This window comes from Chelonoidis abingdonii, chromosome 1 (genome assembly GCF_003597395.2).
Source record: "Chelonoidis abingdonii isolate Lonesome George chromosome 1, CheloAbing_2.0, whole genome shotgun sequence".
NCBI classification, from domain to species: Eukaryota; Metazoa; Chordata; order Testudines; family Testudinidae; genus Chelonoidis; species Chelonoidis abingdonii.
The window spans coordinates 71,497,454-71,520,886 of NC_133769.1; the positions used below are offsets into that span (position 1 = coordinate 71,497,454).

Genomic DNA, 23,433 nt, shown 5'->3' on the forward strand with positions numbered 1-23,433 from the left:
ATATGCGGAACCAGAACCTGCCAAAGCAAAACCAGGCAAGGAGATGACGGCAGTGCGGTGACAGGAGTGATGAGAACATAGACATGAGCATAGACTTCTTGCTGAATATGGGCCCTGGCAATGTGCACATCATCGTGTTAATAGGACAGGTTCATGCTGTGGAACGCCACTTCTGGGCCTGGGAAACGAGCACAGACTTGTGGGACCATATAGTGTTGAAGGTCTGGGATGATTCCCAGTGGCTGCAAAACTTTTGCATGCGTAAGGGCACTTTCATGGAACTTTGACTTGCTTTCGTCTGTCCTGAAGTGCCAGAATACCAAGATGAGAGCAGCCCTCGCAGTTGAGAAGAGGGTGGCGATAGCCCTGTGGAAGCTTGCAACACCAGACAGCTACCGGTCAATCGGGCATCAATTTGGAGTGGGCATGTCTGCTGTGGGGGCTGCTGTGATCCAAGTAGCCAACGCAGTCAAAGAGCTGCTGATATCAAGGGTAGTAACTCTGGGAAATGTGCAGGTCATAGTGAATGGCTTTGCTGCAATGGGATTCCCTAACTGTGGTGAGGTGATAGGGATATGGGTTCTGTCTATCTTGGCACTGGAGCACCAAGCCAGTGAGTACATAAACCAGAAGGGGTACTTTTCAATGGTGCTGCAAGCACTGATGGATCACAAGGGACATTTCACCAACATCAACGTGGGATGGCCGGGAAAGGTACATGATGTTTGCGTCTTCAGGAACTCTGGTCTGTTTCAAAAGCTGCAGGAAGGGACTTTCTTCCCATGCCAGAAAATAACTGTTGAGGATATTGAAATGCCTATAGTTATCTTTGGGGACCCAGCCTACCCCTTAATGCCATGGTTCGTGAAGCCATACACAGGCAGCCTGGACAGTAGTTAGGAGCTGTTGAACTGTAGGCTGAGCAAGTGCAAAACGGTGGTAGAATGTGCATTTGGACATTTAAAAGCATGCTGGCGCAGTTTACTGACTTGGATAGACCTCAGCGAAACCAATATTCCCATTGTTGTTACTGCTTGCTGTGCACTCCACAATATCTTATGAGAGTAAGGGGGAGATGTTTATGGTGGAGTGGGAGGTTGAGGCAAATTGCCTGGCCGCTGATTACATGCAGCCAGACACCAGGGCGGTTAGAAGAGTACTGGAGGGCGTGGTGTGCATCAGAGAAGCTTTGAAAACCAGTTTCATGACTGGCCAGGCTATGGTGTGAAAGTTCTTTGTTTCTCCTTGATGACCCTCCCCTCCCACCTTCAGTCACCGCTTGCAGAGGCAATAAAGTCATTGTTGCTTCATGTTCATGCATTTTTTATTAATTCATCACACAAATAGGGGGAAAACTGCCAAGGTAGCTGGGGAGGGGTGGTGGAGGAGGGAAGCACCGGGTGGGATGGGGTGGTGGATGGGGGAAGGAAGGAGGGACAAGGACACACTGCACTTAAAAACTTTAAAACTTATTGAAGGCCAGCCTTCTGTTGCTTGGGCAATCCTCTGGGGTGGAGTGGCTGGAGGCCCTCCCACTGCATTCTTGGGCATCTGGGTGAGGAGGATATGGAACTTGAGGAGGAGGGCTGTTAGTTACACAGGGGCTGTAGCGGTGGTCTGTGCTCCTGCTGCCTTGCCTGCAGCTCAACCATACACTGGAGCATACGAGTTTGATCTTCCAGCAGCCTGAGCATCGACTCTTGCCTTCTGTCAACAAGCTGACGCCACCTATCATCTTGAGCCCGCTACTTACTGTCTTCAGCCTGCCACGTCTCCTCACGTTCATATTGTGCTTTCCTGCTCTCTGACATTGTCTGCCTCTACTCATTTTGCTGTGCTCTGTCAGTGTGGGAGGACAGCAGGAGCTCAGAGAACATTTCATCCGAAGTGTGTGTTTTTTTTGTTTTTTTGCCTTCTAATTTTTACTAGCCTCTGTGAAGGAGAAACATTTGCAGCTGGTGGAGGAAAAGGGAGAGTGGTAGTTAAAAAGACACATTTTATAGAACAATGGGTACACTGTTTCATGTTAAACCTTGCTGTTCACATTACACAGCACATATGCTTCTGTTACAAGGTCGTATTGAGGGCCTGCTGGTTTGGTGTGAGAGATCACTCACGCTTCACCCCTCCCCCCACTGCATGGCAAACAGCGGGGAACATTTCTGTTCAGCCACAGCCGAGCAGGAACGGGCATTTCTGAATGTCTCATTAATAAAAACACCCTATTTCAACCAGGTGACCATGAATGATATTTCACTGTTATCCTCAGGAGAGTAATAGAGAATGGATGTTGTTTGAATGCCAGCAAATGCTGGGACCATACACTGCCATGCTTTATTTAATGATTCCTGACTACGTGCTACTGCGAGCAATTCCTGTACCTCCAGTTCGGTGCATGCTGGAGCTCTTTTGCAATCCTGGGACTCCATCATGGTCACATCTGCTGATGAGATCTGCACTCACCTACCACGCTGGCCAAACAGGAAATGAGATTCAAAAGTTTGCGGGCCTTTTCCTGTCTGTCTGGCCAGTGCATCTGAGTTGAGAGCGCTGTCCAGAGCAGTCACAGTGGAGCACTCTGGGATAGCTCCCAGAGGCCAATACCATTGAATTGCGTCCACACTACCCCAAATTTGACCCGGCCAGGCTGATTTCAGCACTAATCCCCTCGTTGGAGGTGAAGTAAAGAAATCAATTTAAAGAGCCCTTTAAGTCGGGAAAAAGGGCGTCATCGTGTGGACGGGTCCAGGCTTAAATCGAGGTAATGCTGCTAAATTCGACCTAAAATCGTAGTGTAGACAAGGCCTAAATATGACACACCAGCTGTCTAACCATTGTCAATTTTTTTTTGTAAGCATCATGGCAAAGAACGGATTAGAAGGGCGATAATGAGATTGCACTGTAGATTTTTATGGGGAGCTCTTCCTCCAATGCGAGAAGAGCAGTGTGGGAGAAAACATGAAGGTATTTGGAAAATAAAGCAAGTGGCTGATGAAGGATGGCAACAAAGGCAGAACAGAGGAGTGAGTCAGCATCCCAGTAGAGTATGAGCTGTAACAGTTAGGGTAGGTATAGATTATGAAGGATCTTGAAGATTAGATTGGTTCTTGTGACGAAAGCTTTGATCCCATCTACTGTCTATGAGCCAAGAAAATGATCTTTAAAGCAGTATTTTGATCTTTCTCCACTTGTCTATCTCTTCCCTGTTTGTTCTTCCACCCTTGCTCTCCACGGGTACAGAGGTTTGGTGGTAGAAATCTTCCATTCCAGTCTGTGAACGGGTTAGGTAGGTGGCATGTGAATCCCGCCCCCAGCCTCACCCCTTCTGCCTGAGCCCCTGCCCTGCCCACCAGAGCCTCAACCCCCTGTGGACGGAGCAGCCCTGGCCGAGCTAGCCCAGGCCACTGGCCTGACCCCTGAGCTGGCCCAGGCCGCCGGCCAGTCGAGCCCCGAGCTCCAGGTCACCAGCCTGAGCTGAGGCCCTGCCAGCTTAGAGGGATAGGTGGAGCAAGGACAGGGCCTCGGGGCAGAGCTAGGGTTGCCAGCCCTCCCGGTTTCACAGCGAGTCTCCTGGAATCAGGCCCTATCTCCTGGAGGCTGCTGAAGCCTAGCCAGGAGATTTTCTATACTGCTCTGCGAGGTAGAATCAGGGAAATGCAGTTTTACTTACTTGAGAATTCCATTTGTCCCAACAATTTTTCTTCGTACAAATCTGATGATGTTATATTAAGCCACAACATACCACCTTGTCGAAAAAAGAAACAGTGATTATGAAATTTTGTAATAAATATTTTGACCAGTTTACTGTATGACAAGCTTCACAGTGTTAATGTAATTACTGTAGACAGTTGTCATTTCTAACTGAAAAAGATCCTTTCGCTATGCAACCCCCCTCTAATTTGAAAAGCTGTCTAATGCTTTGTATTTTCTTACAGATCTATCTAGTGTTTAAAATATGTAAAATATGTTTTGGGGATTAGAGCGAGTGCTTCATGTTCGCGTACTTTAAGAGACTGGAAGCACGTTAGCTATATTTGTGAGTTAATTCTCTTTTTTTAAAAACAATATTCCAAATGTTTTCTAGAAATAACATTAAGATAGCAACACACGTAATTTATTTCTCTTGTTAGATTAGAAAAATAATTTATGGCAAATAGCAAGATAAATTGTGAATCTGTAAATACAGTAATTGTAATCACTTTAGTTTGTTAGCACAAGTTTTTATGCTTTTTTTTTTTCTTTTTTGTAGCTGAGTATAAATCTGATGGATTTGGAGAATAAGCCAAGAATAATTTATCCTTGTTGCCACCTATCCCATTTGGCCCATAGTTTAGTTTGTACTACTTCCTTTCCAGCATGATCTGTTGTTGCATTACTGTAGCCCAAAGATGAATGTATGGTCTCTTATTTTCTTGATAACTCTCCTTTGAAGTGTCACTCTTTTGACAGTAAAGTCAATACCTTCTCGCAACATTCATTCAGTATTATGCTTGAGATGTTAAGTGTGCTCTGAACCAAAACAAACATCCTTCTTTGTTTGCCTATAAACACGATAATAGCAGTATCACAAAAAGAAATAAGGCAGGATTATTAGTACTTGTTTAAAAGGTTTGTTGGTATAGATACACTAGGAGGGTTTGTCAGTGTAGACATAGTTCGTAAGTCCTTTTGCTGGGATATGTTATAACCTGTTCCCCAAGTGAAGTAAGCTATATCAGCAAAAGGATATTTTTTGCTGGTATAACTGCATATACATTAGGGCTTTTGCCTGCATAATTATGTCAGCAAAAAAAATACCCCTAAGCAACTTAGCTATACTAGCAAAACTTTTAAGTGTAGACCAAGCCCAAATATATAACTGTTGCTTAAAGTATACTTCTGCCAAAGACTGGATTGTCAGTTTGTGGTCCAGTCCTTAGTAAAGGGCTGCTTGTGGAGCAGACTGGGAGAGAGACTGTGGCTTAGGAAGTCAGTCTCCCCTCCAGATTTTCCTAGAGCATTGGGAGGAGTTTATACTTCATGATACATTGGTGTATCTGTGCTGCCAGGCCCGTTGGAGGAGTGCTATGATGATTCCCTTCCTTCTTGCCCACCTGTCTGGGTGGGGAAACTTAGCAGTTCTGCAAAGCCTAATTCCCTTTGCACACAGGAAGCAGTGGTACAGGGTAGTACAAGGGAGCAGAAGGGAGTAAGAGGGTGTCCCCATGTCCACCTCTGCCTCTGCTCCCTTGTGCTGGTATGCAGCACAGACTGCAACCTGGCCACAAAGTAGCATTGATTAGGAGCATGTGAACTACTGTGTTGAATCAGACTAATGGTCTTGCTAAGGTGGTATCCTCTTTCTGGTAGTGACCACTAGCTCTGGTCAGAAACACACTGAACCATTTTTTAATTGGAATTTGGCTGTTAGTTGAGATCTAAACATTTCACAGAGACAGTTTAATTTTGACAAAGTTCTAACCGAACGAGGCAGGATTCCATTGGAAACCTGCCTGGTTTCCTGCCAGCTTGCTCCCCGTGTTTTCAAGTGTCCCTAGCTCTGGTTCAGTCCATCAAGAGGGTCTGGGTCATTGAAAGTTCTGAAATTTTTGGTTTTCATTGCAAATTGGAATGAAACCAAATTTTGAAATCCTCTGCTAAATATAATTAGTTTTCTCTATCCAGATCTAGTACCCAGTATCAAATGCTTCAGAAGGAGTAGAATTCCCAAAAAGAATAATTACGTAAGACAGTTTAGGAAGAAGTCTTTTCTACTTTGATTTATCTTCAGTGTTCCCATTCTTTAAAATTTTTAGCGACTTGTCTTGGTCAGGACTTAGACATCCTATGATAATAGAACTCATAGGTCAGAAGGGACCAATATTATCATCTAGTCTGACCTCCTGCACAAGGCAGGCCACAAAACCCTACCCATACACATTTATAACAACCCCGAACCCATGACTGTTATTTTTTATGTGATCTAAATTAGCTGTTACCTCTCAAGAAAGAGATTAGGAGTCATTGTGGATTGTTCTCTGAAAACATCTGCTCAATGTGCAGCAGCAATCAAAAAAGCTAACGATTTTAGGAACCATTAGGGAAAGGATAGATAAGAGAAAATATCATAATGCCATTATATAAATCCATGGTACACTCACACCTTGAATAGTGCATGCAGTTCTGGTCTCCCCATCTCAAAAAACGTGCATTAGAAATGGGAAAGGTACAGAGAAGGGCAACAAAAATTATCAGGAGCATGGAACAGCTTCCATATGCACAGGGCCGGCTCTAGCAATTTTGCCGCCTCAAGAACGGGGGGCGCTCTGCTGCTTGCCAGTCCTGTGGCTCCGGTGGACCTCCTGCAGGCGTTTCTGCAGACGGTCAGCTGGTCCCACGGCTCCGGTGGACCTGCCACAGGAGTTTCTGCGGAGGGTCCGATGGTCCCGCAGCTCTGGTGGAGCTGCTGCGGGCATGTCTGCGGGAGGTCCACCGGAGCCACAGGAGCAGCGGACCGTCCACAGCTACGCCTGCGGCAGCTCCACGAGAGCCGTCTGCTGCCCTCCCAGCAACCGGCAGAGCGCCCCCCGCGGCGTGCCACCCCAAGCACACGCTTGGCACGCTGTGGCCTGGAGCCGGCCCTGCATATGGAGAGAGATTAAAAAGACAGGCTTTTCAGCTTGGTAAAGAGAGGACTAAGGGGGATATGATAAAGATCTATAAAATCATGACTGGTGTGGCGAAAGTAAATAAAGAAGTGTTATTTACTCCTTCCCGTAACACACGAACTAGGTTTCACCAAATGAAATTAATAGGCAGCAGGTGTAAAACAAACAAAAGGAAGTACTTCACACAATGCACAGTCAATCTGTGGAACTCATTGCATGTGATGATGTGAAGGCCAAAACTATTGCGGGGTTCAAAAAAGAAGTAAATTCATGGAGGCTTGGTCCATCAATAGCTATTAGTCAAGATGGTCAGGAATGCAACCTCATGCTCTGGGTGTCCCTAGCCTCTGACTGCAGGAAGCTGAGAGTGGATGACAGGGGATGGATCACTCAGTAAATTGTCCTGTTCTTTGCATTCCCTCTGAAGCACCCCGCATTTCCTGCTGTCAGAAGACAAGAGACTGGACTAGATGGACCATTGGTCTGACCCAGCATGGCCGTTGTTAAATTATTACATTTTTATTGTTGCATCATTATAGATGTTTCCTTGTCTTCCCCATCATTTGCTCTCGGCTTGTTACTGTGCATAGTATGTAGATATAAAAACACTAAAAATGCTTTCTAAAGATTTTTTGAGTAATAGTGATTTTTATTTTAATATAGTGAGAAAATAGGATGCCTTGAGTGCATGAGAGTTATGCATGGTTGTGGTGGCTAACAAAAATTGAGGTTGTTTGTAGATCTGCATGGAGATAGTGTGGCCCTATCTACAAGTGTCATTGACTTACCTACTTTTAAAAATTTTAATTTTAATAAATGTGTACTTTTGAAATTCCTCAATCCTCTTCTCTCCCCCCTCAAATTGGAATAATGTTTTTTCATTCTGTACCCCACATCTTCCCTCTCTTCTAAACCAACTCCTTTCCATAGTTTCTCCAATAAATATTTGAACTTCTGTCTGTTTAATATGATCAGCATAATAAAAATTAAAGAGATCATGTGTTCCTTGTGATAACAGCCAACTTAAAACCTTATTATATGTAAATCCCCTTCCCTCCTCTTGCTAGTATCCTCTCCTTGCTTTATTTCCTGACAGACATAACCTCAGTTACAATATATTTTTTTCTCTGTGTGATGTCCCTGTGATATTATATACAAATGTTACATAATCAATTATTTAATGTTTTGCTTTCTTGCTGTTTCCATTATTCATACATATTGTGCCCTTGATATTCATGCAGGGGTAGCATAACTGCTTTCTAAAACAATATGATAGGACGGACTGGCATTTCCCCTCTTCTTCTGAACTTTGATAACCTTTTTGCCTTCCATCTAATAATATTCAGTTACTGCTTTCTTCAGTATGTCTGAAGTGGTGGAGATGGAACAAATATTTATTGGATTTGTCACTTTGAACATTCTGTGCTATTTAGTTTGACTTTGTATCTCTGATTTTATTGAATACAATCCTGTCTGATGCCACATTGTCAAAGCTGGAATTTTGTGAATAAATGCTTTTGTGAATGTGTGTAGCTCCACATTTTGTTTTGAACAAGTATCTATCCAGAGAGAGAATATTTAATTAAAATGGAAATTTCTTACAAGGGTTTTCATCCTCCTGGCTTGGCAAAGCATAATACGTGACTCAACCTTTGCCCCCTCTGCTGCTTTTAGCAAAACCCAGTTGAGGTTTATTAACTGCCATTGCCAGAGACCTAGGACTGTGGGCTGGCAGACTTGAAATGAGATCTCTTGTTGAATTTCATATCCTCCTGCATTAACATTGTATCCGGTCATGCTGGAACTGAAAAGAGATAACAGTTATTAAAGTTCTTATCTTAAAACACATGCGTTGCTATTAAAGTCTATGTAGCAATGAAATAAAAAGTAATTTTTGTTTCAAAGACTAGAAATAGTGAATTTAACCAATTGATTTCCTGAATAGTGAGCTTCAGGTGAAGGGGGGGTGGAGGGAGGGGTTTGTCATAATTTTTTAGATTGCTGAAATACATTGAATTCAACCACCTGATGATCAGGTTTCAGAGTGGATTTAGCATTTGGATTCCAAACTAAAATACCTTTTGCAGGGCTGTAATATGACAGTTCTGTTTCAGAATACAATGACTATGCTATTTACAAGCTGCATTAATTCTATATGCTTATATGGCTGAAAGATATCGTGATTGTAATATTGTTGATTGAAGAACTCACAAAATGAAATCAGGAAGACTTGCATTGTTCTGGGAAAATGCAATTTATTACTTATGCATTTATATGCTACATTTCTTATACCATTTAAAACTTTTTGTTGGGTACCTTAGCGTGAAATCCACCAGGTGCTGAGAACAACCCCTGGAATATATAGGGAATATACAGAGTCTGTTATGCTCCTTTGCTGTTATACTTTATTTTATTCAAGGATGTTTCAGCATAAACTTCTAGGGAGACACAATCAAGCATCCATACATTTCCTCATTCATCAACTGATGTTTTTGTTACAAAATTCACAACGAATCAAAGTAATTTCAAAAAAGAATTGTGGCACTTAAGGCACTATGTACCATTTTCTTAGAGAATGCTAGTCTGTTAATTATCAATGTATTTTGTTAATCAGACTCTGGCAGTTTAAATAGATTGAGAACTACACCTCTACCTCGATATAATGCTGTCCTCGGGCGCCAAAAAATCTTACCGCATTATAGGTGAAACCATGTTATATCGAAATTGCTTTGATCCACTGGAGTGCACAGCCCCACCCCCTGGAGCACAGCTTTACTGCGTTATATCCGAATTTGTGTTATATCAGATTGCATTATATTGGGGTAGAGGTGTGTGTATAAAAATGGGGAAAAAATGCATATTGTAAATATTTTAGTAAGTGTATTGTGTAAAGGGGCTAAGAATGATCTTATGTTCGGCATCAGCTTTTCTCTCACAAATTTGTAGGAAAACTTGTGATACAAACTGTGTTTTATTACAGATCTCCACAGGATAAAAGAATTCTTCTTGTCAATTGTCAGAACAAGAGTCTTTCACAGTCTTTTGAAAATCTCCTTGATGAACCAACGTATGGTCTAATACAGGTATGTACTATGTATAAAACCTACCTACTCATCAGCATTCCTTTCTGATTTTCAAACTAAGTCATCTAAAACACCTCTGCCCTTCCACTGCCAAAAAAACTTCCAAAACAATGAAGCTTTCTGTAGAAGGAGAAGAACTTATGTTCTACTTGTATACTGTAACTATATGTTCATAAAGTTTCATTATTTTTCACATGATCAGCCATTCCTTAAGGTCCAAGTGCTGCTCCTCCATGTTGTACAGATTTTATTTCAATAGGAAAAACCTTGTTTACTTCAGCTTTGCCTAAAGCATTATGCTTATGGATATAAGTATTTTATATTATTTAAATATACTCCCTAACTTTTTTTCATTGAGGTGGGTGGGGGGGGGGAAGAAACACGAGGCAAGTCTTGTCCATATGTGTTAGGTAAATTATTCAAGGAAAGAATTAGTCCCACCAATAATATTCTTTCCCCTAATATATGTGCTGTTCAGTGCACAATATTGCACAAATGTAAACTATTCTGTTTTATAACTGCCAATTACTGGGTGAAATCCTGGCCTCACTGAAGACTGTGACAAAATTCCCATTGACTTCTTTGGGGCCAGGATCTCACCCCATTGATTTGATTTACAAAGGAGGTAATACCGACTAAATTGTATTAGTTTTCAGATTTAGTGATCAAAGATAGTTTTTCTGTAAGATTTCTAGCAGGATGCTTCTTGCTTCAAGATGTATTTTCTCTGTGAAGGGAGAACTACTAGACAGAAGAAAGACATTTTGGGCGGTTCACCATTGGAAAGTAAGCACTGGACATGACTTATTATTCTAATATAAATAGGCTAGATTTAGCTAGCATATCATTGGCCAATCTCTCAAATTAAATCGCTAATACTTGTTGTGATTTCTCATTTTTAGACTTTTTTTTCACACATTAAAATTAAACTATGCAAACTTTCTATTACAAAACCTTAACTTTCCGAATAACTTTTGAGAAATTACCCTTGGTTGTAATTTTGTTTTTGTTACAATACTTGTCTGAAATGTGAGGCTGTTAGAGTTAACTTGTTTTCCTCTCCTCCTATTATATAGAAGTTGAAGAAGGATCCGTATACAGCAACTATGGGAGGATTTTCCAAAGTGACAAACTATATTTTTGATAGTTTGCGAGGAAGTGACCCTTCAACTCAACAGCGACCACCATCTGAAATGGCAGACTTCCTCAGTGATGCTATTCCAGGACTAAAGATAAATCAACAGGAAGAACCAGGATTTGAAGTTATTACACGAGTGAGTGTGTAGATAGCATATTAGCATAATATAGACATAAAACTCCTTTCTTACTTACTGAATATCTTCCCCACTACATTCACTGATTTTAAAATTGTTGATGCATGTTGTGTTTGCTCTTGAAACTTTGGTTTATGTATTATCTATAAAGTAGAGGTCTGCTCAGGCCTAACTTTTAAGCTGAAACCAAGCCCACCTAACTTAATCATAGAATATCAGAGTCGGAAGGGACCTCAGGAGGTCACCTAGTCCAACCCCCTGCTCAAGCAGGACCAATCCCCAATTAAATTCCCAAATGGTCCCCTCAAGGATTGAACTCATAATGCTGGGTTTAGCAGGCCAGTGCTCAAACTACTGAGCTATCCCTTCTGAGCCCAAGAGGGTCAGCAAATTTTACAACCAGACCATGACCCTTCTCCTTGAACCTGAGTCAGCACTGCCACTTCCTTCCCACGAGGTTGGCTCTCCTCTTGCCTGTGGGGTTGGCATAGCAGCAGCTGCGTTCTCTGATACTGTTGAACGCTGGCCCCTGCTGTGCAATGTGTGTGCTGCAGCGTGAAAGGCACAATGCCACAAAGTGGCAGTGGCCAGCGAGAGCAGGGCACACAGTCACTGCCATGCCAACCCTACAGGCTGGAGGAGGAGAGCCCAAGAGGGTTCAGTTCTTTTTCCACCTGATTCAGACCAGACACCTTGTTGTTGCATCCCATCAAGTTGTACAGCACTGCTATAAACCATGACATAGCATAAGGTCAACATTTTTCTCTGAATGCATGAAAGGAAGAATTAAGTGTCGTTGCTTACATTGGTGTCCGATTTATTTCTCATTGACACCAGTGGAAGTTCAGGTTGCTCATCTTATAAGACCATCGCCATAGAAACTAAACTGGTTCAGTTTATACTTGGCTTATTTCCTATGTTTGGCTTTAGATCTATATTATGTACTTCAGTCTCTCTTAATATATATGTGCAATTAACTTTATTTTTGCATGGTTAATTTAAACAGTTTAGAATATCCATTTATACTTAAACAGGTCTAATTGTATTAAAACAAAATACTAAATTGAATGCTCAGTTGTAGTCGTAGTATAAAGACTTGGGGATAGCAAGTAATTCCATGCACTTGTAATTCGACTATGAATCACTTATTGTGAACTCTGTGGATATCTTTTACAGTTAATAAAATAATTGTGTTTTATTTATATAAGTGATTCATGGCAGTGAGATTAGTTGAGCAGCCCAATGCTTTGATGTGACATTAAATATTTCAGAAGCAGTGTTTATAAAACTTTTTAAAATTCAAATAATTCAGGTTTCCTCAATAGCTGAAAATGAAAATTGTCAGCAAGTTCAACTACGTAATCTGTAGATTCCTTGGATTTACTACCCAGCAGTTGTTCAGTTAACCATGGCCGTTACAGAAAAGATATGATTTATTTGAGATAACATTGACCTGTGCGCGCCTTGATATGCTAAATTTTTGTGGCTTCTAAGCAGTTACAACCAACTTGAGCTGAAGTAGACTTTGTTGCTGCCATGGGCAAAATATTTTGGGCATCAGGGCTAAAATAGAAACTTTGGTCTGAAGCCTGACCCCTACTCAGTGCTCACATATTTGGGTTGAGGACTGAGGAGAAAGTAATTTCCTGGCCATGGAGCTTTGCTGCACTTTCAAAACTGCCCTCTCTCCAGAGTTGAGGGGAGAATGGCCAGTGTATGTACACAGCAATTGATCTGCTAGTCTCATCCCCAAATCCCTACTGTGCTATGATGTGCAAGAAACCCCTGTGGCATGCTCCTCAAATCTGTCTGTTTCCCCTTCCCTTTTAACTCCCTATACACAGTGCATGTGCTGTGGCCGTAGCCCCAAGTGCATATGGAGCGTGAGAGCTGGATTTAATACTATTGTATGGTAACTTTCTTTAAAAAAAAAAAAATAGCCAATTGATCAATGCAATGACATTTATGTAACATAGAGTTTTTAATATTTTAGATTGATCTAGGTAAACGACCTGACGTTATCAGAAGAGAACCAGTGTCTGCTGAAGAATGGACTAAGAACATGGATTCAGAAGGAAGAATCTTAGATGCTGACTTCATAAAGCGCATGATATTCAAAGGGGTAATTTATGTTCATTAATGAAGCTGTTGCTAGGAACTGAGTCAACCAACCCCTTATGGTCAGATTTTAGTTATCTTTCCCCTTCTCTGCAAACTCTGCCATCAAGCTGATCATATCATGCTTGCAATTTCCAGAAGACTTTGAACTTATCAGTGTTGGACAGGATAAACAAAGTCTGAGTTCAAACAATGTTAAAGCAAGTATGCAGCAACACAAAGAAATGCCGTCCCAAGACACAGAGGACTTTTATTGGCTGGTAAGAGAATTTGGAAGTAAAAAAGTGGAGATAGGTGACTGGGCCTTGGCCAATACAGTAGAAGAGTCAAAACTACTTAGGGAGGGAAAGTGTTCTTACTATGGCCATGTCTATGCTATAGACTTCGGTTGACACAAGTTACATTGGTGTAAAGCCTTTGTGGTTAATATATCACTTGCAAATTCGTACTTGGCTGCTTGCGTCGGTCTTTGACTACTCACCAGGAGTGCTTGTGTTGATATAAAGTGTGGTACATCATGAGTAGGTATTGCGGTGTGCCACACATCACCCTGTGGTGCAGTGCCTTTTGCAGAATTTTTGCAGTGCACTGTGGAGCACACACAAGTTGTGTAGGGGGTGTTGTGAGCAAGGGGTCAAGTTCCCATAATGTAGCTTTTCCCATCCCATAATGCCATCCCCATCCCATAACTTTTATGCCTTTTTTAAAAATCCCACAAACCCACATGATGCTTTTTGCTATCTACCATCTTTGAGAGAAGTATGGAGCCCGTAGAACTTTGTGCTATTGTCCTGACTGTTGCAAACACAGAATGAACAATATTCTGGTATTTTCAGAGCTGCAGGAACAACAGAGGACATGCTGATTTCTTTTGAGGACAGATGGCTGTGGGACATAGTGAAAAACAATTCGAGATTGTTGGTGGCATTAATGGAGTAGCTGCAGATGATAGAGCTTTTGGGCCTGGAAAACAGCACCAACTAGTGGGATTGCATTGTAGTGCAGGTTTGGGACAATGAGCAGTGGCTTCTGTACTTTCAGATGTGAAAGGCTACATTCCTGGATCTGTATACAGTGCTCACCTGAGCCCTTCAGTGCACAGACACCAGAATGAGAGCTGCACTGACAGTTGAGAAGCAAGTGGTGATTGCACTCTGGAAGCTTGCAGTGCTGGATTGCTACTGGTCAGTGGGAGATCTTTTTGGAGTTGGAAAATCCATGATGGCGGCCATTGTCATACAATTGTGTAGAGCAGGAATCCCAAACTCAAATCACCACAAGGGCCACATGAGGACTAGTACATTGACCCAAGGGCCACATCACTGACACCTTTTCATATACAGGTACAAAAGCCTCCCGTCCCCCTGTCTCCGCCCCCACTCCACCCCTGCCCCTTCCCAAATCCCTGCCTCGGCTACACCTCCTCCCCTGAGTGCACGGCTCCACGCTCCTTCCCCTCCCTCCTGAAAAGTGCTGAGCACCACCAGACAGCTGTTTAGTGGTGAGAAGCACCTGGAAGTAGACAGAGGGGATGGGAGGGGATCTTGGTAGCCGCAGGAAATAACTTGGGGGGCGGGGAGCTTGGCGGCCCGCAGCCTATGGGCCGCATGTTTGAGATCCGTGGTGTAGAGCTGTTAATTGTATCCTGCTATGCAGGACAGTGACTCTAGGCAGTGTTCAGGATATTGTGGCTAGATTTGCAGCTATTGGGTTCCTGATCTACAGTGAAGTGATAGATGGCATGCATGTTCCTATTTTGTCCCCAGCCCTGTTACTCTGGAAAAATAGGTTTGGGACACCCCTACAATAATCTGCCTATCATTCCCTTAATCTATCCTTCCCTGGGTATGGGTCTCCAAGGTATCAAGGAAACACTTGGAAGATACAGTTATAGCCCTCTGATTAAAATGATTGACACAGGCAGTGGTCTTTCCAGCATAAAGTATCTTTTTATTACTATAATAATCCCTAATACAGTCAAATATCAGAGGGGTAGCCATGTCTGTCTGGATCTGTAAAAGTGGCAAAGAGTTCTGTGGCACCTTATAGACTAACAAACGACGAAGTGGGTATTCACCCACGAAAGCTCATGCTCCAATACGTTTGTTAGTCTATAAGGTGCCACAGAACTCTTTGCCCCTAATACAGTGTAATCTAAAAGCATGGATTAAACACACATCTCTTCTTGCAAATTAAAGAGAACTCAAACTGCAGTACAGTTTGAATTACAAGTGGGTGTGCTCTGTTACAGATGACCAGTCTGTATAGGGTGCTGACAGCAGTTCTTAAATTGGACTTTAAATTTTACGTAGGTAAATTGCAATGAACACAACATTTTATGCATCTTTATCAACATATACACACACATACTCAAGATAATCCCACACTATACTATACTATAATGAGAATTAGCAAACACTCTAAAATCCCTTGATGTCACTCCTTGATTACCGTTGTTGCCAGCTCCGGTCAGTTAACAGTGTGGCATGTGCTCTCTCTCTCTCTCTTTTCTTAGCTCTGCTCTTCAATTCTTTCAGCTACACTGCTGATTTCCTTCAGCAGTTGCTCTGCTCTGCTCTCCACTGTTTTAACGGCCCATCTTTTTAATCCTATCAGCTATCAGGTCTTTTCTGAGCATGCTCGCTGTTAAACATTACCTCATTCTTGGATGTATGCCAACATTCTGCACATATTCACTGCTGTTATTTACCGCAGAGTTAAGACCTTGCCCTACTTGGTTTTTGCCTAGTCACCATCTTAGATACTCTTGGCTTTCTGCCATGACCTTTCCCCCACTTTTGCACTGGGCATGCTCAGCCTAAAAACACTTTGTGGTCAAACCTCATTTTACTTGCATTGGTCACGTGACCCACAACACTCAGTTGTGAAGTGACTCCTACTTATTCAAGTGGGAAGCTAGGGTTAGAAAATGGAGATTAGAAATGCAAAATGGAGTCTGGGGAGTGTCTCCGGTACCAGCCCAACAGAAAAGGCTATTTCTGTATGGTTATGCAAACGTTGGTGGATCAATGGGGATTCTTCACTGATATCAGTGTGGACTGGTCAGGGATGCATGACACTCATCTCTTTAAGAATGCAGAACTGTTCAGGAAGCTGCAAGCCAGGGATATTTTTTCCCAATCAGTGGATTGTCATTGGTGATATTGAAATGCCAGTGATCCTGGGAGACCCCGCCTACCCCTTGCTTCTTTGGCTCATGAAGCTGTGTGCTGGCCACCTTGACAGCTCCAAGGAAAGTTTCAGCTGCTGGCTCAGCAGGTGGAGAATGACACTTAAATGTGCTTTCAGTAGACTGAAGGGATGCTGGTGGTGTTTATTCACTAGATTAGATTTCAGTGAGAAAAATATCCCTATGGTTATATCTACCCATTGTGTCCTGCCTAATATCTGTGAGGCAAAGGGGCAAAAGTTGCTGCAGGAGTGGAGGGCAAAGGTGGAGAGGCTGTCTGCTGACTTTGAACAGCCAGATGAAAGATCCAAAAGAGCTCAGCTTGAAGCTGTGTAGCTGATAGGAGAACTTAAAGGAGCACTTTAATGATCAGCCATGGTAGTGGGTTCAGTTGGACTATGCTCTACCTGGCCCTGAAGTTTTGAGGGTTACTAGGAATTACATAACAATTGGTGTGCATTTATGAATCACATCTTTTAATGAACCAATGAGCTATGTGCTGTCTACTTTACATTTATAATTATTACACTACTTTCTCACTGAATCTGAGTTGTGGTCCTGTTCTATTACAAGTGATGTGCTTTGAATATCGTTAGGCATGTTAATAGGGCTCTATCAAATTCACAGTTCACTTTGGTCAATTTCACAGCCACAGGGTCTTAAAATTGGCCAATTTCACAATTTCAAATGTTTGCATCTGAAATTTCACTGTGTTGTAACTGTGAGAGTCCTAATCTAAAAGGGGGTTGTGCGGGGGTCCCAAAGCTGTTGTAAGAGGGTTTCAGGATTGCCATATTCGCTTCTGTGCTGCTTTCAGAGCTAATCTCTGAAGGCAGCAGCTGCGGAGTTTCCTGCAGCTGGAGGAGGGTCCCAGAGGTGGAGGCTGGTCTGATTTTCCTAGTGCTGCTGCGAACGCCCCAACCAGGGGATCCTAGCTTCTAGTCAGAGCCTGGGGCCCTGGACAATTTGAAAAATGGGTGCCCCCTCCCTGGTAGGAGCCCCATGGTGGAAGCCTGGGCAGGAGCCGAGGAGGAGGGCCAGCATCCCCGAGCCCAAACAGGAGCTGAGGGCATGGGGAGCAGCTTCCCTGAGCCTGGCAGGAGCTGCGGGCACTAGAGCTGCAGGGGGTGGCAGCCCCCAGCCCAGGTCCCTGAGCCCAGGCAGGAGCTGCAGAGGGTGGAAGACCCAAGTCCTGCTGGAGCTGCAGGGGGTGTAGCCCCCAGTCCAGGTCTCTGAGTCCAGGCAGGGGCTGAAGTGGGGGTAAGCAGCCCCAAATCTGGGGAGGAGCCATGGGGGTGGCAGCCCTGAGCCTGGCAGGAGCTGTGGGGGTGGCATCCCCCAGCCCAGAGCCCGGTCAGGAGCCATGGTCGGGGGGAGGGAGGATGGGGAGGGAGTGAAAGTCCCAGAGCTTGTGCTTGAGCAGGGGGAGATGGGGGCAGCAGCAGCAGCAACCCCAGAGCTCAGGAGTCCAGACCCTGGGCAGGAGCCATTGGGAAGGCAGCCCCGAGCCCCGGCACTTCTGTGCTGTCTGTGGAGGTGGGTCTGATCTCCCTCGGATAACAGCTGTGCAGGGGAAGGACAAGTCCTGTCCCTCCCCAGCCCAACTATTTCAGGGAGATCAGATTTCCCAGGGAAGAGCTTATTTCATGGTCCATGACATGTTTTTCACGGCCATGAAATTGGTGGGGCCCTAGTTGTTGTTTTATTTCTGAAAAATAAACATGTATTACAGAGCAAAAATAGTGTGCAATTAAAAAGTATGGTGCAAACTTGTAAACTAAAATCAGCGGTTCTCAAACTGCAGGTGGTACCCCAAAGTGGGTCGCAACTCCATTTTAATGGGGTCGCCAGGGCTGGCTTAGACCTGCTGGGCTCCGGGGCTGAAGCCCAAGTCCCACCTCCTGGGGCTGAAATCAAAGCCCGAGAACTTCAGTCCTGGGCAGCGGGACGCAGGTTGCAGGCCTCCTGCCTGGGGCTGAAGCCCTTGGGCTTCTGCTTTGGTTCCTGTCACGCAGGACAGTGGGTCTTGTGCGAGCTCAGGTTTCAGTCCCCCCTTCTGGGGTCATGTATTATTTTTGTTGTCAGAAGCGGGTCACGGTGCAATGAAGTTTGAGAATCCCTGAAATAAATTAATGGAACAGAACTTTAAAATTAGAATGGTAGAAAACATTCCTACTTATTACAGTCTATTTTTGCCAAACCTTCACCAACCATAGAGCTTTGGCAAGTCAGTGTATGTGAGGTTGTGGTTTTCCTTAGTGTTTCCTGGTGTGGAGTGATAGGGATGCAGCCCCTGATGCCATCTACAATGGGAGGGGAGGGAGGAGGAAGCATAAGTGGTGCTAAAATGGAGTTAACCATTAACAGCGATGGTGAGACTGTGACTGTTGGATCTGTAATCTAGCAAGAGTCTGCAGCATTTGTGTTTTGCTGTCTGAGAAGCTCCACTATGTCCTATAGCATCTCCCTCTCCTTTTCCTTCTGGGACTCCTGTGCCTTTCTCCTGTCTGCTTTCTCCTTCTCCAGGCTGTCTGCTATATTCATCCTCCAGGCCCTCTGTTCACAGTCTGATGCCATACTAGTTTGCAGGATCTCATTGAATATGTTCTCCCTAGTCTGTTTCTTTCTCCTCTTCCTCAAAGTCAGATGTTCGCATGGGTGTTGAAGGGGCCACTCCTCAAGATCACAAAAACGGCAGCAGCTACAGCTAAAACAGACAGATGTGGTGGTGTATTTACAGTGGCAGTGGAAAGCAAAAGATAAGTTTCAGAGCTCTCTTCCCTTACTCTCATAAGAGTTTTAAGTAAGACGTACGTATTGACACATCAGCTTTGAAGTGCGTCTGCACATGGGGAGTCTGACCTGCCAGGGATGGATGGTAGGGTAGGAAATGAGGGAATTGTTTGGTTGCATAAAACAATAAAATTTCATCCCTTGTTTCCATGGATCTGAGTACAGGATAGTAGCAATGAGTACTGGCACTGTTTTTCACCAAGAGTGATGATTTAAGCTGATACCTCATTCTTGGGGTTAACAAAGGCACAGTGAACACAGCTGCTGCTGGTGTCCCAAAGCTACGTAGGTCTGTATACTGCTGACCTGTTTACTGCAATTATGCCTGCTGAAGTCATTATGGAGTGGCATGGGAATGTCCTATCATGATGGAAGAAATAAGGTTGCTATCCCTAGAAATCTTCAAAAGAGGATTGCGGAGTTACCTCTGTGAAAGTTTCATCAAGATCTCTCAAGAGGATGCTAAGGACATCCCAGTGTACATAAACAAACTGCTCCACATGGCTCCTCTTTCCCCACCTAACCCTACAGTGGAATAAAAAGCAGATGAGAGCTCTACCTATGTATCTCTTTTCATATGAGAAAAACAATGAAAAGTAGATAACTATGTAGTTCTGTCTTGGGATTGGGCTGAGTTCCATCTTCACACTGGGACCGGGAATGGCTGGCTCATTACAAAAGCAACTTTGCCTCTCCTGGAATTGACACCTCCTCATCTATTATTGGGAGTGAGCTACATCCACCCTGATCAAATTGACCCTGTCAACACTGGTTCTCCACTTGTGAGGTACTCCGTTCTCTTGTCATTATATAATGCCTGCATCTGTAACTTTCACTCCGTGCATCTGAAGAAGTGATGTTTTTTACCCATGAAAGCTTATGCCCAAATAAATCTGTTAGTCTTTAAGGTGCCACCAGACTCTTTGTTGTTTTTGTGGATACAGACTAACACAGCTAGCCCCTGATACTTCACATTTAAACACTGTAAAGAAGAATGAATGCACACACTTGAGATTCCTTTCTCTTCATTGAGCTCAACCATGCCTGGCTGGTAGAACTGGTTAGATTGTGGTGGAATCTCAAAAAGATCCTGGCTCAAAGTGTAGTGGGATCCTCCTGCTACATCTTCTTCCTTTCGGTTCACGGCAGGGGTCTTGGGCTCCCTGGAGGTATCTTGTGTGAGGTGCTTGGTGGGGTCTCCGCCAAGTATTGTGTACAGCTCATTGTAAAAGTGGCAGGCCTATGACTCAGCACTAGATCAACTCTTGGCTTCCTGACCTTGTGGTATGCCTCTCACAGTTCCTTCACTTCCATGTGGCAGAGCTGCTGATCCGTGTCATACCCCTTCACTGCATCCCCTGTGCAGTCATTTTATATGTTCTATGACTGGTCCGTAGCTGTGCCTGCACAGCCTCTTTTCCCCACAGGCCCGGGAGATCCAATACCTCCTGTCCACTCCAGGTAGGAGCAAGTGTAGAGCATGTAGTCAGCAGGTTAGCTGGACAGTCGCATACAACGAGGGAGAACTGCTGGATGTGCTCTCCAAGGAGTGCAATCAGGAAAAAAGCATTTCAAAAATACATAGAGTTTTAAAGGGGATGGCTTCCATGACCCGGGGGCAATGGAGTTCACAAATGTGACTAGAGCCGTCACTGTTGGGTATGGTAAGGCAGCTGCTGGAGGAGTATTAATGTCAATATGGGTCACAGTGTAAGCGCTTGCACTGTTGTCCACAATGTCATCCATGGTTCAGCATCATTCGAGGAGGTGGTGTTACTGCTTTGTCATAATGGGGCGCTTACATTGACAGGAGATAAATTTGAGTGAAAACACGTGCAAATAGGTTGATGCACTATTGCGCCTGTTTTAACCTTGTAGAAGAGGGGAATATAGTGAGGAGTAAAGAAATACTGTTGTTATAGTGACTAATATTGGATTATTGAACAGTGGCATGGACAGAGGTTAAGAAGTATGTTAGTTTTGTCACCACAGGGATAGTGCAGATGTTTGCCCATAGGACATGCCCTTGCATCTCCTATCTGAGGGCAGGTAACTTTCGGGCAGGAGTAGTCCTTGATATAGGAGAGAGATGTGGTAGGAAGTGCCAGATTTACTATGAAAGGTTGTTGAGAAATAAACATTATTGAGTACACACCCATATTGTGAGTTGTGTGGTGGGATCATCTGCATGGTATATGCTCTTATTTATAGTTGTGACACAAGGGCTATTTTATATTAAAAAATGGCACACCAGACCTTGAAGTATTGGGTAATTGGGTCTAGCGGAGAGTAGGTTTTGGGGATGCAAACTAAAGTTTGGACTTGTTAGTTACAGTACAGTGTTTCAATATTTAAGTCTAGAATTTCTTATTTTTTAATGCTTATACAAAGATTCAACCATGATGTTTCTGGGAAGGGAGAGAAGTGTAAGGTGAAATTTGACTTAATCTTTTAGTGATATATTCTTTCACTGTTGCCAGGTTGTGCCTGATGCTTCTGTAGTTTTCACCAGCATCTATGTAATCATTTGATTTTATTCCAGTCATTTGGCAAACAAATTGCATTGGTTCTTTAGCCTTTATTTAGAAACAAATTTAATCAGATTCTCTCTGTCCAAGTCTGTGACTGTCTGCACTATGAGCTTAGGGGTATGATTTCCCCTGCTGGTGCAGATCCTCATCAGTAGAGCCATACCAAATTCATTGATCATTTTGGTCAATTTCACAATCATATTTTTAAAATAGTCAATTTCAAGGTTTCATATGTGTTCATCCGAAACTTCATCCTGTTGTAACTGTGGAGGTCTTGACCCAAAAGAGGTTTGTGGGCAGATTGCAAAGCTGTTGTAGTGGGGTCATTGGATTGCTACCCTCATTTCTGTGCTGCCTTCAGAGCTGGGCTGGGCTCTGAGGGCAGCAGCCACAAAACTTCGTGCAGATTGAAGAGGTTCCAGAGGTGGGTCTGATCTCCCTCCTGAGAGCAGCCATGCAGGGAAAGAGGAAGTCTCACTCCTCCCCAGCCTGTCCGGGACTAGCAGCAAGGATCCCCCAGCTGGGGACTCCCAGTAGCCCGGGGAAGAGCAGACCCATCTCCAGGGACATCTCCCCCAGATTCAGGAAGCTCCGTGGTTGCTTCAGAGCCCAGCTGTGAAGGCAATGCAGCCTTGGAGCTTCCTGCAGCCAGGGGAGGTACCCAGCAGTGGGTCTGATCACCTGCAGGAGCGGCCATGCAGAGCAAGTCTGGTCCCTCCTGAGCCCTGCTGGGACTAGTAGCTGGAGCCCTGTGCATGGGAGGTCCCAGTGAGGCAACCGCAACCCTGCCAATCCCCCTCCCCTACAATAGCTAGATTTCATGGGGGAAGTCTGATTTCATGGTCCATGATACATTTTTTCACGGCCGTAAATTTGGTAGGGCCCTACTTGTCAAGCTAGTGCGAGTATAAATAGTAGTGAGGCCACAGTAGCATGGGTAGTGGTCTTACCTAGGGTTTTCAGAACCCCCAACAGGGACAACTTAACTACTTCACTCCAGGCGGTGTAAGGAATAAATCACCAGGAACTCAGCACTTCTGTCTGATCAAGGAAAAATGCAAGTAAGCGTGCTCTGAAACTGCAGTTTATAAGATTTAAGCACACTGAAACATAAGCAATAGGTTTAGAATATCTCAAATATTTACCTAACATCTGGAACAGTATTGAGTAAATAACTGCAGTTTTGCAGTGGCCAGTTGCTTATACACCCGAGAGAGAGTGTCAGGAAAAACGTCTCTCAAGATGGCTTCAGAGGACTGCTCCAAAAGTGCACTCTATTAGCTAAAAATCTTTTATAATTTACTTCTACAAAACGCATAGGTCATAATGACCCCTACTGTATCATCACTTTTCTAACTTCAGTAAACTTTTAATATCAGAGGCGTCTAAACAAAGTTTTCCAACCGCCAAGGTTTTCAGACTCAGTTGTTTAGGTGTCTGTCCCCTCCTCCCATTCTGATTGGCAGAAACTGACAGCTAGATTTGACCTTGTCTCTAAAAGCCTGTCTCCAAGTTAACCCTTAACTATGCGGCGTTCAGTTTCATTACTTCAGGGTGGCTGAATGCACATAATATGATGGCAATTAAGTTAATCACGTTCTGGGGTATACAAACCTCTCAAATCCAGGGCAACAGTGGCAGTGGAGGCACATCAGAGTCGTGCTGAGTACGAATCCATGAGAAACCAGTGGGTATGTACTTAGCACAGTTCAGCTGTGTCTCTCCTGCTGCTACCTGTGTTACCGTGGCTACACTGCTATTTATTTATACTTTTGCTAGCATGATGAGAATGGGAGT

The 23,433-nt window shown here is 43.8% G+C and overlaps 1 protein-coding gene across 7 annotated transcripts in view; it reads left to right on the plus strand.

The window, feature by feature from the left end:
* The window catches only part of TBC1D15 (TBC1 domain family member 15), a 100,295-nt gene that overhangs the window by 36,302 nt on the left and 40,560 nt on the right, over positions 1-23,433 (plus strand). For 5 of the 7 annotated variants that reach the window (XM_032792601.2, XM_075066512.1, XM_075066535.1 and 2 more), the window contains 4 exons: positions 9,628-9,730; positions 10,466-10,516; positions 10,807-11,004; positions 12,998-13,126. In XM_032792601.2, the coding sequence (XP_032648492.1) occupies positions 9,628-9,730; positions 10,466-10,516; positions 10,807-11,004; positions 12,998-13,126 (481 nt within the window). The remainder of the gene's footprint in view (positions 1-9,627; positions 9,731-10,465; positions 10,517-10,806; positions 11,005-12,997; positions 13,127-23,433) is intronic. The other 2 variants (XM_075066517.1, XM_075066523.1) reach the window with 1 other exon arrangement.